We start from the raw sequence: 16452 nt of genomic DNA, 5'->3' as shown, positions 1-16452 counted from the left end.
GGACCTCTCCGGGAGCTGCTCGTGTCCATAGTGGCTCAGTTGCCGCCGGGGTCGAGCTCGTAGGGCAGCTGAAAAGCTGAACATTTTTTTTTAATCTTTTTTGTGTTTTCTTATCTACTAAGTGCATTTAAATAGGTCCTATCTGATAAGGTTATGATGAAACTTCAGTGAGGTCATATGTATAAAACACTTGGAACAATGCCTCTAATATACTAAGTATTCATAAATGGGTTCTATTATTATCCACTGTAGATTTTCACACAGCCCACTGTTTCCCTAATTGCCTTACAATTTTATCAGTAGCTGACTGCCCCTCACGTATTTTTCCTGTAACATAATCTTAAATTCTCCTCAAAGTAGCATGAGTCCCAAAATAACTTCGGTAAGACTTTTTTTTTACTTAATATTGGGTTCTACAGGTATTATAAAAGTTGAGAATGAAGACTTTGAGGTTAGCTTCTTTGCCTTCTAGTTATTTCTTAAATATTAAGTTTGTTTCACTCTGTTAATTTGGTAGTACATTTGTAGAAATGTATCTCCTATTTTCCAATAATGTTCAAGGTGGTCTTAAATGTGTCTAAATCTAGTTCACTAAGTGTATTCTTTTTTTCCCTATGTATATAACAAGTTCCTGAACATCAAAGTCATCGCATCTTTATCTTTTTGTCTTCAACATTTATTCATAATTGCTAAAACTATATTCTCACTGACATATGAATATTGAAAGTATAAAATTATTTTCATCATCCCCAAATATTTCAATCCAAAATATATAATTTTCAGTTTAATTTAGACTGGGTTGAAATATAATTTTTAAAGACATCTAAGGATTTATTTTATTTTGGCCTGTCACTAAATTTTTTCATGCTATATCTCGCCTAATCTCAAACAACAGTCAACCAAATGAAATTAAAACATATTAAAGTTTATCTTATATAGTAAAGGGAAAGTTAAAAATTCTTTAGAGAAATATGGTTGTACTGAGATGATATTGGTCGTTGGGAAAAGGTGCTTTTCAATTTGAAAGAAATTTGGTTTGAAAATAGCCGTGCATGCAATTTAAATCTGAAATCAAATTGATGTTTTACAGCATTTACAGAAAGAAATGATATATTTTTGAGGAATAATGGTTTACAAGAGCAGTAATACTATTATTTTCTTCTGAGAGTTCTGTTGCATCACACTTATCACCAGAATACCAATTCACAATTGATACAGCCTTCAACTATTGGAAATTAACATCATTCTATCATTGCAAGGCTTCCCTAACTATTCATGACACTGTCCCACAAGTTTCAGTTGTTTAATTTATTGTCAATACCTCAGGGTTTGTTTCCATTGGTGTATGACATTCTTGACTCCTTAAGTTCATAATTGCTGTAGATCTGGGTTAATAAATGCCAATTTGGTACTTCTTGTGTAGAGCTTAATTTTGCAAGTTAGTTCTTTGCAATTCTTATTCATTCACAAATTGTATTATTTATATACTATGAATTATATTCTGCTTGAGGTAACTGAAATTAAGTTTCTTCTTGTTTTGTAGCTCCCATTCCTATGATCACCTCTGGTATTTAAAAGCTATAATTTTGAACCTTGCACTGTAGAACTTTTCGTTGTCCAATGTAATTTGCTGACAGTTTTAAAATACTAGTACCATATATAGTAAATTGTACAATCACTATATCACTGTCACTGCCATCCCATTTTTCATCAATTTGTTCAAGCGGGTGCCAGTAATGTCTCCATTTGTCCCTATCACGTGCTAGTGTAGCCTGATGGTGTATTGGGGGCTCTTTCAGGATCAGGGAAATGAGAACCGTCGTTGTTACTGTTTTTGGCATATCGAGTATGCCACGGGTAGCTTGCCAGGCACTGCTGAAATTATACAGTCAAGGGATAAATATTCTAGTACTTATTTCTTGTGACACAAATTAATGAATAATTTATATTGTGTTAATTTTGGTTATGCTCTTTGCTGTGACTTTGAAGTTTGTAGTTGTATTGTGGTAAAAAATAAATGGGGTATTAAAGTTCTCAGGTTTAACCAAATTTTTGAAGGGAATTAGTTGTGTTATGTAAAAGAAATTATGAGAGGGGTGGAGAGATATTACAGTACTTACTTGCATGCAGTCATCCCTTTCTTTTCTTTCTTCTTCTTTTTTTAAGCCTTTTGGGTTACACTCGGCAATGTGATGCTCCACTTTTACTCCCGGCTCTTTGCTGTACTCAGTGAATGCAGAGGATCTAAACTGGTCTGCAGTGTGCAAGGCAAATGCCCTGCCCCTTCTACTAGCTCTGGCCCCAGAAAGCTTTTTGCCTGCATTCAACTGCATTGAAAAAAAGATACTGTGACAGTATTTTAACTCCAAAGTTCATAAAATATAGACTATTAGCACCTATTTCCATTCAATAACTACAGGCAATGAAAGCTACATATTCATGAGTTGCTTTATGCCAATTTGAAAAATGTTGATTTTGGTGTAGTTTTAAATTCCAGAGTGTTTCTTTTTTATGTTATTTATTTTATTGAATCACCATGTGGAAAGTTACAAAGTTCTCAGGCTTATGTCTCAGTTATACAATACTCAAACACCCATCCCTCCACCAGTGCCCATATTCCACCACCAAAAATCTCAGTATACCTCCCATCCCCCACCCTCCCACCCCCGCCTGCATCACTGATAAATTTGACTTCATTTTCTCTTTACCTTGATTACATTCCGTATTTCAACACAAAACTCACTGTTGTTGTTGGAGTTTCCCCCCAAAACAGACAGCCCTACTGCCAAGGAAGCATTTGATAGTTTTCCATTGCTGAGAATGAAGAGATATGAAGTTCCGCTGTTCCAAGTACATAACTCTTTTTTTTTCTCCTTCCTGCACCACCAAGTTTGTGCCTGCTTAATTTTCCTCAAAATATGGCGGACGCCACCTTCTCCTCGAAAAGGGAAAAAAACCTGAGAAAGAAGGATATTTCCTCTCCTCAGCCGGCATGGGGCTATGGCTTAGTTCACAGTCTGGAGACATGGCTGCTACTTTGATTACCTTCAATATTTCAACAAAAAACTCATTATCATTGTTTGGAGTTTCCCTCCAAAGTCAGACCTGCTAAAAAGGAACCGTTTCACATTGCTGACAATTAAGAGATATTAGGTTTTGGATTTCTGTATGAAGTCCAGGGGAAATTCTGCCAGAAATTGCATCACTGCAAGCTTTTACTTCCCTTTTGTGGTGCTGATAAGATGGAAAAGCCTGGAAAGAGAAACCCTACCCCCGCCCCCCAGAGCTGCATGGGGCAGTGGCTCAGTTCACAGTCTAGAGGCATTTCTTCGAGCTGCTGGTGTCCAAAGTAGTTTAGTTGGCCTCTGGGATCATGCTCGGGCAGCAGAGGAAAGGCCACACACGTGTGGCTGCTGAGCTTAAATCTCAGCAGAGGGCAGGGCCAGTACCCCTGTCCTCCCCCACCCCCTGGAATCTCCTGCACGTCCTGCAGCAGCTGGCTGGTACCTCCATTTTGTGCTCAAAATGCGGTGATCGCCATGCTGTGCCCGGAAAGGAAGGGTTGAGAGATATAAACCCTCCCCCCCTGGCGCCGCGTGGGGCAGTGGCTCAGTTCACAGTCTAGAGGCATTTCTGCGAGCCGCTGGTGTTCAAAGTAGTTCAGTTGGCCTCTGGGATCATGCTGGTGCAGCAGTGGAAAGCTCCCGAGTGTTTCTGAATAAAACAAGTATAGTAATATTATAGGCAATGTAGCTCCCCCCATATATGTGTATATGTTATTTGATTTTTGTAGCAACCTGTGAAAAATAGGAGTAAGTGAAGGGTGTATGTAAACAGAAAAATACATTTATCAAAATTCAAAATTATGACATAGGACGAGCCTGACATGTTCCTATATAAACCTTATTAGAAATCATCTATCGGTTGCTTCTTTCAAGGGATGAACAATTCTTGTAATTTTAGATGTTTGAATTAATCCCATTCACATTCCACATTAATCCTACTATCTGTTCTCAAATTTTTTGCCTCTACTACTTCATATGCAGACTTAAGTACATGAGTCAGTCTCCATACTTTTCATTATACTGTATGTTCAAATGAAAGAATAAACTGATAAAAGGAAAATATATCTTTTATATAAAAACACTCAAACCAGAAGTTTTCTTTACTCCATGTGAAATTTTACAAGGAGAATGTATTTAGTTTCAGGTAACTATTTAAAATTAATTTTGATGTGTTACCAGTTTATAAATTGGGAAATGGTTATCAACCACAATGGTTATTGTAATTTATTTTTAGGAATTAATAAAAAATTTAGATTCTGGAGCATAATCTCAATAGCTCCTTAAAGACAAAGTTAGCAGAAACACTTTCATTATCTAGCTGTGCAATTTCAGACAATAGGTACACTCTCATTATCACAGTTTCCTTATTTGTAAAATGAGAGTTCTTAAAATCAAAGATGTTGCAAGACAAGAAACACCTAAAATAAAAGAAGTTTAGTCAAATATAGTAACAATGGACATATTTCCAATGCACAGGAAAAAAATTAATTTGTTCTTGATTATTGCATAAACAAGGGCAAAGCATTGGGAGCTGAAATATATATCAATCAAAGCAACGTCAATCACATTGATGATGAAATTGTTTATTATTGAACTTAAAACACTAAGATATAAATAAAATATATGGCCAAACTGGGGTTGGAATTCATGCCTTGCATGTGGTCAACCCAGGTAAACTTCCTGGCACCAGATGACCCTTGAACACCTACAGGAGTGAACCTGGAGCACAGAGGTAGGAGAAGGCTCCGAGGATATTGTTTATTATTGAAACTAAAACACTGAGATAAAAATACAAAATACAGGGGCTAGAGCAATAGCACAACGGGTAGGGCATTTGCCTTGCACGTGGCCCACCTGGGTTCGATTCCCAGCATCCCATGTGGTCCACTGAGCACTGTCAGAAGTGATTTTTGAGTGCAAAGCCAGAAATAACCCCTGAGCATCACTGGGTGTGACCCAAAAAGCAAAAACAAAAAAAAATTACAAAATACAGTAAGAGATAGTATAGTGGATAAAACACATGTCTTGCATGTGACCAATTCTGGCTAAAACCTTGGCACCAAATATAGTCCACAGAGTACCAGTAAGAATAAGTCCTAAGCACCACTGGGTGTGGCCCCCAAACAAAACAAAACAAAACAAACAAAACTAAAGATAAGAAGGTAAGGAGAAGAAAGAAATTAAAGATGAATTATTAAATTATTGAGATATAGGAATTTATTTAAATTTAGACTGATTTTTTTTAGTTTTTTAATGACAATAGTGTGGTCTCTAGTTAGTTATTACATTTCTTTAGCTTCTACCCTCAATAAACATATACAAAAGCAAGGTGAAATAAAACAAACACTCAGACATGTAATGATTGTATGTATTTTTATTTTGAAATGGCACCTTATTGCATTAAGGTTGAAGGTTACATTTCTCAATTCTGTATCTCAATATTTAGGTAAAAAGTATCTGTTATATTATATGACAAAGCAATTTTATCTTTGTACGGTTAAGTATTTGTTGTATACATGGATAAATATGCTCTACATTTTACTAAATAGCAAATTTTCAGTCCTTGGGAAGGGAACATTTTAGCCCTATTTTCATTGTCAAGTTGTATATTCAATCATATGTTCGCATGGGTATGTGACCAAGTGAAAAAAACATTATTTCTAAGTAGTTAAATTAAAAAAAAATTCTTAGCAGCTTTAATTTTGAAGAATAAGTATATGATACCCTTTCTATACTATTTTATGAAACATTGGCTATACTCATTAGCTATTGAGAACCACTGACGTAGTAAGAATTTTAGCACTGGGACCAGGGAAATTTTAGGCATTTGCCTGGTATGTGGCTAACCTCAGTTCAGTTCCTATTACCAAGTCATTCTCCAAGTACCACAAGGTGCAACCCTCAATCAAGCAGACAAAAGTCACTCCTGAGAACTGTTAAATGTGGCCCCAAACTTTCTCTTCCACCACACCCCTCAAAAAAAAAAAAGCAAAGGAACTTAGCATTAAGGGGAACTTAGCATTAAGGGGAAAGATGAAAAAAAAAGGAAGGGAGGGGCAGAAGAAAAGGGACCTAGTGATAGAGGTGGAGGATATTTGCACATGGGTGATTGGTGTGGCACATCAAAAACATGTGCCTGCCAGGAGGTTGGCTCCATAGCTTGGAAGCTGAGCTCTCACACTGGGGGAAAGTCATCCCAAATAGAGAGGGGAACACCAAGTAATATGTGATTGGAGATCCTGCATGGGAAGGGAGATGCGTGCTGAAAGTAGACTAGAGACTGAACAGGATGACCACTCAATACCCCTATTTGGAACCACAACACCCAAAAGGAAAGAGAGATATCAAATTGGAATGCCCCACTACAGAGGCGGGGTGGGGTGTGAGGGATGGGACTGGGGGTTGGGAGGGATACTGGGTTCATGGGTGGTGGAGAATGGACACTGGTGGAAGGATGGGCTCTTAAATATTGCATGAGGGAAAAACAAGCACAAAAATGTGTGAATCTGTAACTGTACCCTCCCTGTGACTCACTAATTAAAAAATAAATTAATTTAAAAAAATGTGCCTGAAACATAAATTGTGAATTGAATATTAAAACATTTCAAAAAAGGGGAAGAGTGTTTCCTTCTCATGCCAGCACTGTTTCCCTTGTATCTCTTTATTTCATCCACATTTCCATGACAGTGCAAATCTCCAGATGAGGTGTTTTAGCAAATGCTTGTCAGATGAATGAATAGAATGTCAGTAGATTTCAACAACTTAAGCCTTTCACAAAGTGGAATTTAAGTATGATGAAGATTATACATGATATGGAAGATTTATGACCAAAGTTCAGTCATGAATGCTTATTACTCTTAAACATGTTCAGTCAAGTGGCTGAATTTTTTTAAATTATTTGTTTTGATTATGGTTTTAAAAATGACTCAAATATTTAGAAATACCTGACCTAGGAAAATAGGTCTCAATTAAAATGACCTAGAACATTTTAGGCAGACTTTTTAAAAAGAAGGCTTGGAACTAGTCAGACTCTGAGACTATTAATAAAATTTCATCGTTTTCTCTTATGTAATGTGAAAATAAGTTCTTTTCTGACTGTGCATTGTGACCATTAGTGTTACATATTTATGTCAGATGGAAGCTAGCAGACTCTAAGTCACTGAATATAAACATGTGATCCTTCAAGAAAGATTTCATGACAAAAAAATCATAAAAGTACTGCATAATTTCATGTGCATCATCATCATCTTCATCATTACACAACTATACAAAGTCATTGTCTTTGCTTCTTTATTTTCTTTTTGTCTGGTATGTAGGACTGAAGAATGTTCATGCACCTTCCTTAGCCACAGGTCTAAAACCAATGTTTCTATGCCAGACAGTAGAACAGGGAAAAGTCCATGGAAGCTACTATAGAGGGATAATAACAGAGGCATAGATAGATAATATGTAGGGGAAGGCAGATAAGCAGGAAGGAAAGATGAGAGGAGTGAGAGATGGAAGGAGAGAAAGAAAAGGGTTGGAGGGATAGTATAAGAGGTAGGGTCTTTGTCTTGCTTGTTTCAACCCAGGTTCAATCCTGTCCTCCTTATGGCTCCCCAATCCTCATCAGAGTGATGCCTGAGCACAGAGCCAGGAATAAATCTTGAGCACCTTTGGGTATGGACCCCCAAACAAAACAAAACAGAAAACCTATATTGTTATGAATTACCTTATAGAAATGTACATAAATGAAAAAATAATATAAATCAAGGCTTTATAGCAATAATTTTTCTGTTCTAACATTAGTTACTATCTTTATCAATACTTTTGTATGCAGTAGATTAGAAACATTTAAAAAGTACAAAGCAAAAGTGTCTTTAGATTTAGCATAATATATAAGATCATTTCATGAATTTGATAAATATAATTACTATTAAATCCCGGGGCTGGAGCGATAGCACAGCGGGTAGGGCGTTTGCCTTGTACGCAGCCGACCCGGGTTCTAATCCCAGCATCCCATATGGTCCCCTGAGCACTGCCAGGGGTAATTCCTGAGTGAAGAGCCAGGAGTAACCCCTGTGCATCTCCGGGTGTGACCCAAAAACCAAAAAAAAAAAATCCCTTTTAGTTATTATTTTTTAAAAGGTAATATTGAAGCTAATTATTATTCAATGTATAATAAACATATTGAGTATGATTTACTTTTTTAAAAGTTACTAAGTAACGAGTAGTTAGAAGTTGCCTGCAAAAACTTTGTTAAAAATGTTTTGCATGTTAATTCTGTACTGATCAATGTGAAAAATAATTGTTTTATTCTAAATCCTGACCCATGTTTTATTTTAAGAATGAGAAATTGGTGAATTATGAATATATTTATTTCAAAATTTCACATTTCTCATTTTTCATAACTGAGTCATTGTAAAATTGTTTTAAATAAAATTGTGAGAACTAAACCAAAATTTTTGAATAACAGTTGATAAAATTTTACTTAGTACAGTTGAATATTTAAATATTGGGAATACTAGGAACTAAGGCTAATCTTTTATGCTCTTTGATAGCAGTGATTTGTTCTTTTAACCTTAGAAGGCACTTTATGACCTCAGGACAATCAGGGTTGAAGTCATTTACAATAAAAATTATACTAAAAATTAACTACCATTGCTACTAAAACATAAGAATCTTTCACTTCTGTGTACTCAGATCCTAGAAGCTAGGGAAAATGTCTTTGGAATGTGCTTTATGAAGTCTTTATAAAGTTAAACTCTGTGTTTCATGATTTTTAACTGAATATATCCAACAAGATAATCACTTATGTCTCCATAAATTATAATAGATTGAATTTATGGCATATGATTCATAGCATTTTTAAAGAGGTATTATGGGAAAAAGTCAACTTGATTTATAGTAACCATAAAAATACGATCACAAAAAATTTCTCTGTTCAGTGTGGCCCAGAAATCATGTTAATTACTGACATTTTTTTCTGTCATTTTTTTCCCTTGAGAATTGTGTTTCCATAATAATGCATCCGTTTTACAAAGGGAATTATTATCACATTCTTGCCTCATATTCAAATTCTTACCTGATATTCCTTCTTCTGCTTAAAGCTTCTCAGTTCACTATCATTACACTGGAACAAAAGCTAAATATCTCCTCTAATTCTGCTAACATTGTTCCTCTGTTAAACTTCATCATCTAATTGTTTATGATTTGACCTCTCTTTTTTAAATTTTTTTTTTAAATTTTTGGGTCATACCTGGACACCCGGCCATGCAGAGGGGTTGCTTCTGGCTCTGCACTCAAGAATTACTTCTGGCAGTTCTTGGCGAGGGGGGGAGGGGGCAGGGAGAGGAGGGTAAGAGCCATATGGGATGCTGGCAATCAAACCTGGGTCTGTTGCATGTGCTATACCCGCTGTGCTATCACTCCAGCCCCTTTACCTCTCCTTTTTACCAACAACAACTCCTATCTTCATGACCATGTTTCCGATAACATTCATGTTATTTCTGTTCCTGTAACATACTTTATGAACTGCACTTCTGTCCAGTCCTTCTAGAGGTCTTCCTTCAGCACTGCCTCCTGGTAAAAATTCATTTTGCTATTCAAACACATTTTATATTCATATTTTACATTCCTATTTTATTCATATTTTTATTTATATTCAAACATAAAAGTAAAATATTTCCATAGTTTAAAGTGTTCTTTCTATTCTTGCAATATAACTGATTATTGCATAATTTCCACTTCAAAATGCATCTCTCACTAAAGATAAATCTAGTGATGGTATTAAAGTTAAATCTTTTTCTTAAGTTAACATAGGTGATGACAGAGATATAATGTACTTTGTTTTTCTTTCAGATCCCCAACTAAGGAGATGGATTCAGAAGAGAAGGAAATTGTGGTTTGGGTTTGCCAAGAAGAAAAGATTGTCTGTGGGTTAACTAAACGCACCACCTCTGCTGATGTCATTAAGGCTTTGCTTGAGGAACATGAGACTACATTCGGAGAGAAGCGGTTTCTTCTAGGGAAGCCCAGTGATTACTGCATCATAGAAAAGTGGAGAGGATCAGAACGTGCTCTTCCTCCACTAACTAGAATCCTGAAGCTTTGGAAGGCATGGGGTGATGAGCAGTGTAATATGCAGTTTGTTTTGGTGAAAGCAGATGCTTTTCTTCCAGTTCCTTTGTGGAGAACAGCAGAAGCCAAACTGGTGCAAAATACAGAAAAGTCGTGGGAACTCAGCCCAGCAAATTATATGAAGACATTGCCACCAGATAAACAAAAGAGAATAGTCAGAAAAACTTTCCGGAAACTGGCTAAAATTAAGCAGGACACAGCTTCCCAGGACCGAGATAGTATGGAAACATTAGTTCACCTGATTATCTCCCAAGACCATACCATTCATCAGCAAGTTAAGAGGATGAGAGAGCTGGATCTGGAAATTGAAAAGTGTGAAGCGAAGTTCCATCTTGATCGTGTAGAAAATGATGGGGAAAATTATGTCCAGGATGCCTACTTAATGCCCAGTTTTAGTGAAGTTGAGCAAAAGCTAGACTTGCCTTCTGAGGAAAACCAGATTCCTGAGGAGCTGAGTGAGAGTGATGGGATTTCACAGCTAGAAGAAAGACTCACATATTACAGGATGCTCATTGACAAGCTCTCCGCTGAAATAGAAAAAGAGGTACAAAGTGTTTGTATGGAAATAAATGAAGATGAAAAAGGGGCAGCTGCAAGTGAACTTGAAGACTCTAACCTAGAAAGTGTTAAGGATGATTTGGAGAAAAGCATGAAAGCTGGCTTAAAAATCCATTCTCACTTGAGTGGCATCCAGAAAGAGATTAAATACAGTGACTCATTGCTTCAGATGAAAGCAAAAGAATATGAACTTCTGGCCAAGGAATTCAGTTCTTTTCATATTAGCAACAAAGATGGGTGCCAGGTAAAAGAAAATCAGAGGAAGGAATCAGAGGCTTCCAACAGCAGTGAAGAAGTTGCTCCCTTTACTCAAAGAGTATTTCACATGTACACAAATGACACAGACTCAGATACCGGCATCAGCTCTAACCACAGTCAGGACTCAGAGATAAATGCAGGAGATGTGGTGCTCTTGTCAACATAACTTGCATGGCTTCTTGCTGACCTACTGTAATGTTTAGTTTGTTTAATTTAATAGGATGCTTTCTTTTTTAAATACTCCATGCTGGAGAAAAGAAAAAAGACTCAGTAGTTAATAAAACATAGACATGTATAAGTTGGTTTTTGATTAGAGCTTTCACTGTGATCTAAATATTAGCAGTTTAAGTGGTGAAAATATTTATTAGGAACGCAGTGCCCACAGCATGAAGGAGTATAGCAAATAACTTATACAAACTTTAAATGAATTTGTCATGTGATAAAATCAGTATCTTGAAACGTACACACAAAAAAGTAAAATTAAAACATGCTGTAATATCTCTTTTGTCAAGTCTATTGTTGCAATTTTTCCAAGTCTGAAATTACATGATAGCTACACTATTGTATCTATAGCAATTCAAATATCGGTCCTTTTAATTCATAAAATTCATCAACTCTGTCATTTTCTGAACCCTTTTACCTCTTTAGGCCTAAGTGATTAGAGGCAGCCAAGTCTGTTCTTGGAAAATGCATAAATAAGGGCAGAATCATAAGTAGGTATGAGTGAAGATAGGGTATCGTTACATAAAATTGAAATTCTTCTGAAAAAAACTAAACTTATTATGAGTTATGCATCATAGGTTTTCTCTGACAATGGAATTCTTTTTGTGTGTGGGTGCATTTGTGTCTTGCCAGAGATAAAAACCAAAGCCTTACATATGGGAGCCTGTCCTCTCCTGCTGAACCACTTTTCTAAGCACTGACAAAGCAAATCTTCAGAGCAAGGTAATGGCCCTTGCAGGTCCATTCTTTCAGTGAGCATGGTGTCATTACGCAGCAAATGAGAGGGCACAATCCTGTTTATACCCCGTCTAAAAGCAAAAGGGAAGAAATTTGGGATAAGGTAAATGATAGTCTCTAGGCCTGATTCTTCAGTTCTCATTCCATTTACACAGCTGAGGATTGAATCCCAGATCTCATGCTCGCTAGGCATTACCTCCACTGTCTGAATATTAAACAAATCACATGGACATTTTTTCTTATTCTTCTGCACTTTACTTTGCTTTAATATAATTCAGAAATCTTTTGTAGCACTTCAAATTCCAAACCAAAAAATACATTTAACTCTACTCCCAGAACTTGTTAGCAAATATCAATTAAACTGAATATCTTGTTGAGGTTTTGTCTGATTTAACAGCTAGACTACCACTATCTGCTTGGCTTTTGGGAACATTTTTTTTTATCTTGCCCCTCAACTTTTTGCTTCCTATCAGCCCATATTTAATCAAATCATTAGAAAGTGATGTTACTGCTTTATTACATTGTTAACTGAATTTTACTGCTGTTCATTTTCTTCCTTGACAGCATTCTTTAAGTCCCTGCACATAAGAAGACATTTTACTAGATTAGTTAGCAAGCAAGTATTTAAATGTCTCAGTAGTTCGAGTTTCTTCCTTTCTGTCCTTTTGTTCTCACATACTATAATGCATGTTTTGTTTTATTTTGGGTTGGTTTTGGTTTGGGGGTCACGCCCAGCAGTGCTTAGGTCTTACTCCTGGCTCTGAGTCAGGGATCACGCCTGGCAGGACTCAGTAATGCTATAGGGTTCATAAAAGGCAAATGCTTAGCCTTACTCTACCGGCTCTCAGGCCCTGGGTTTTTGTTTGGTTTGTTTTTTAGTAAAGGAGCTGCACAACATCTAATAGCTTAGTTCTCCCTCTTGGAGAACCTGAAAAGCTACGGACAGTCTATTAACCACTCGGGAACCCTGACAAGCTCCCCGTGCTATATTCATATCTTAAATACAGTAACAGATATATACATACCTCTTGGAGATCCTGGCAAGCTACTGAGAGTATCCTGCACGCACAGCAGAGCCTGGCAAGCTACCAGTGGCAAATTCAATATGCCAAAAACAGTAACGATAGGTCTCATTCCCCTGACCCTAAAAGAGTTTCCAATCATTGGGGAAGACAAGTAAGGAGAGGCTGCTAAAATCTCAGGGCTGAGTGTAATAGAGATGTTACTGACACCCGCTCAAGTAAATCAATGAACAATGGGATGACAGTGATAACAGCGATACTTTTGGATGGTTACTGAATCTAGCTTAGATAAATTCTATTTTAGTAGCTTTGGAACTAAGTTCAATTTTCCAATAGTTAGGCACAGTAATGCACTCTAGGATTAATCTAATAAATTTACAGAGAACATTAAAATTAAACTTATTTAACTACAGTAAATAATATACTTTTAAAAAATGCAGACCACACCAGAGATTCTCAAGAGTTACTCCATGTTTTGCACTCAGGAATCATTTCTGGAGATGCTCTAGGGAACATATGAGATGCCGGGATTTGAACCTATTTGGCTCTGTGCAATACAAGCATCCTACCTGTTATACTGGGCAGGAGCGATAGCACAGCGGGTAGGGAGTTCACCTTGCATGCAGCTGACCCGGCTTTGATTCCTCTGTCCCTCTCGGAGATCCCAGCAAGCTACCGAGAGTATCCCGCCCGCAAGGCAGAGTCTGGCGAGCTACCCATCGTGTATTCAGTATGCCCAAAACAGTAACAACTAGTCTCACAATGGAGACGGTACAGGTGCCCTCTTGAGCAAATTGATGAACAACGGGATGACAGTGCTACAGTGCTACCTGTTATACTATCTCTCTGGCCCAAACAGTAAATAATGTTTATAGTATACAATCAGTCTCACAGTGCAGTTTTTACTAGTGTCCGCTTGAGCAAATCGAAGAACAACGGGATGACAGTGCTACAGTGCTACAGTATACAGTGAACATAGGATCTCACCCATGCAGGGCATGTGTTCTATCACCAGGTCACATTCCTGACTCTGAAGTCACTTTATAATGCTGTTTTGCTCTTTAGTGGAAGAGATTTATCTGCACTTATTATTCCTTGTTATAATAAATCGTGAATTACCATGGTTAAACTATAATTTAGAGAATAGAAATACAAATAGAGAACTGAAGTATAGTGCTTCATATCTGGATACTCAGTTAATCTGCATTAAATTGAGAATTACAATTATAAAGAAGTTCATAGAAACTTTAATCTTTTAGTTCTTTACAGACTTTAAAATAAAGGGTTTTGGGCCCAAGCAGTAGTACAGTGGGTCTACAGTCATTTGCCTTGCAAGTGGTCGATATTTAGGCTTTATCCTGGGCACCATATGTGTTCTGTGGAGCCTTGCCTGGAGTGATTTCTGAGCTCAGAGCAAGGAGTGAAGCCATAGGCATCACTGGGTGTGCTCCAAAACTAGAATAAGTAAATAAATAAATAAATGAATAAATAAATAAAGTCTTTACAAAGTTTGTGAGTAACATCACAGATTAACTATGAAATTGTCATATAAGAACAGTAGCAGACCAAAACTGACACTTCTTAGAAGATCTAGATTTTCACAAATGACCTTATTATGGCCTTATTCCTTATTTCTCATAGAAAGGCTTTTTTATCTCTGTGATACACTTAGATCCTTTATAAGTTTAGTTTTTCTTAACAGACTTTCTCCTATATAGAACATTTACAGATGCATTCAGCAAATGGTAACACTTATCTCTGATTCTACAAATAGTGCACCTCTACTTCTAATAGAAGAAGAGTTGACTTAGATTATATTTATTTATATATTTATATCTGTCTTCTCCCCAAAATGTGTGTTAATTGATATTTTTTACTTTGTCAACTACTTTGTTCACCTTAGTCCCTCTAAACAATCTCTACTGTTGTTCAGTTTGTTTTATTAAATTGCAAAATTTTTCAAACTCATACTTTTCACTTGTTTTTAATACATAGCAGCTTATATTAATGTATTTTGTGCATAAATATGCATTTTAGAATTTAAATATAACCAATAGTTTAGTCTATAAATTTATTGTGGAAGGTACTAAATTTTCATGCTACCATGAACTAAAATTTAATGTGGTATCAATTTTTATTCACAAAAATGCTGACTTAAAATATAAATATTGTCATTTTACTATGCCTCATGGTTTAGTGATGGTGCTTTTCTCTACATTGTGTACTTCTGAGGAAACAAGATTTCACATTGTTGGATTACATATTATATAGAAATAACAGTATTTCCCTGAATTAAATACTTTTCTCTTTTAAATGAAAAAGTCCTAAGTATTGGGGGCTGGAGCGATAGCACAGCGGGTAGGGCATTTGCCTTGCAATGCGGCCGACCCGGGTTCGATTCCCAGCATCCCATATGGTCCCCTGAGCACCTCCAGGAGTGATTCCTGAGTACAGAGCCAGGAGTAACCCATGTGCATCGCTGGGTGTGACCCCTCCCCCAAAAAAGAAAAAGTCCTAGGTATTGGGTAGAAGCTAGTCTATCCCATCAAAATTTATCGTTATGTAAAATTAAATATCCACTGTACATGAAAAATATATTTCTGTGACTTCATAATATAACTTCTCAAAGTAGAAAAATTGTCCTTTAATAATAGATATAACTTTTTAATCCAGTTATAGATCTTTGAAACATATTAGACCATTCCTCTTCATGCTCCCTGCCTTATTGAAAGAAACTGATGCTAAAACTATAAAATATATATAATTTCTTCAAATGTAACTTACAATAAAATGAGGAGCCGTATTCTTTCATGTAAAACTGTTTGACTTTCTGGGTGTGTTACTCAATTACATTTAAAATAAATTTGATATCACTTGCAATTACATAATTGCTAAACTAACACACTTGAAGATCAGATAATATTTTTATGTAATATACTAATATCTCATAATTTCTTAAATATATAAAGAATAAGAGTTAACAAAACTTTTTATTAGGTCTAATGGCTATTTGTTTTATTTTATTGTGAAAAAAATATCTGCACATGTATACAGAAGGGCTCATTTTGTGGGATGATATATTACTTACTGGAATAAAATCCATTCCAGTGTTTATTGGAATGGAGTTTATTTTATTATAAAAATAACTAGGTGTAAATCCTTGATACCATTGTTTGTGACTACACTTATTTTGTAAATTAATTATTTAAATTTGGCTTTAAATTTTATTTCCTTTAATAATAAGGAAACTTGTTCACTCATATTATAAATAATTCTATTAAGAGATAATTTAATTTATAGGTCAGGGAGAAATATCAACAGACCAGAAGATACATTTTGCATGCAGGAAACATGGATTGCTAGCAACATTGAGAAGGACCCCTGATAATAGAGATGGGAGTAGCCCCTGAGCAGTGTTCAGTGTGGCACATAACACATATTCAATCGCTGATTAATAATTGAGGATTCAG

General features: G+C 36.1%; 1 protein-coding gene across 1 annotated transcript in view; it reads left to right on the top strand.

The window, feature by feature from the left end:
- Positions 1-11375, top strand: part of RASSF9 (Ras association domain family member 9) — a 33728-nt gene extending 22353 nt beyond the window's left edge. The window contains exon 3 of the mRNA XM_004602713.3: positions 9906-11375. Within this exon, the coding sequence (XP_004602770.2) occupies positions 9906-11166 (1261 nt within the window). The 3' untranslated portion in view covers positions 11167-11375. The remainder of the gene's footprint in view (positions 1-9905) is intronic.
- Positions 11376-16452: the final 5077 nt, after the last annotated feature.

The sequence above is a fragment of the Sorex araneus genome, chromosome 10 (genome assembly GCF_027595985.1).
Source record: "Sorex araneus isolate mSorAra2 chromosome 10, mSorAra2.pri, whole genome shotgun sequence".
NCBI classification, from domain to species: domain Eukaryota; kingdom Metazoa; phylum Chordata; class Mammalia; order Eulipotyphla; family Soricidae; genus Sorex; species Sorex araneus.
The sequence above is the reverse complement of the archived record's forward strand: the minus strand, read 5'-3'. Positions and strand labels throughout refer to the sequence as shown.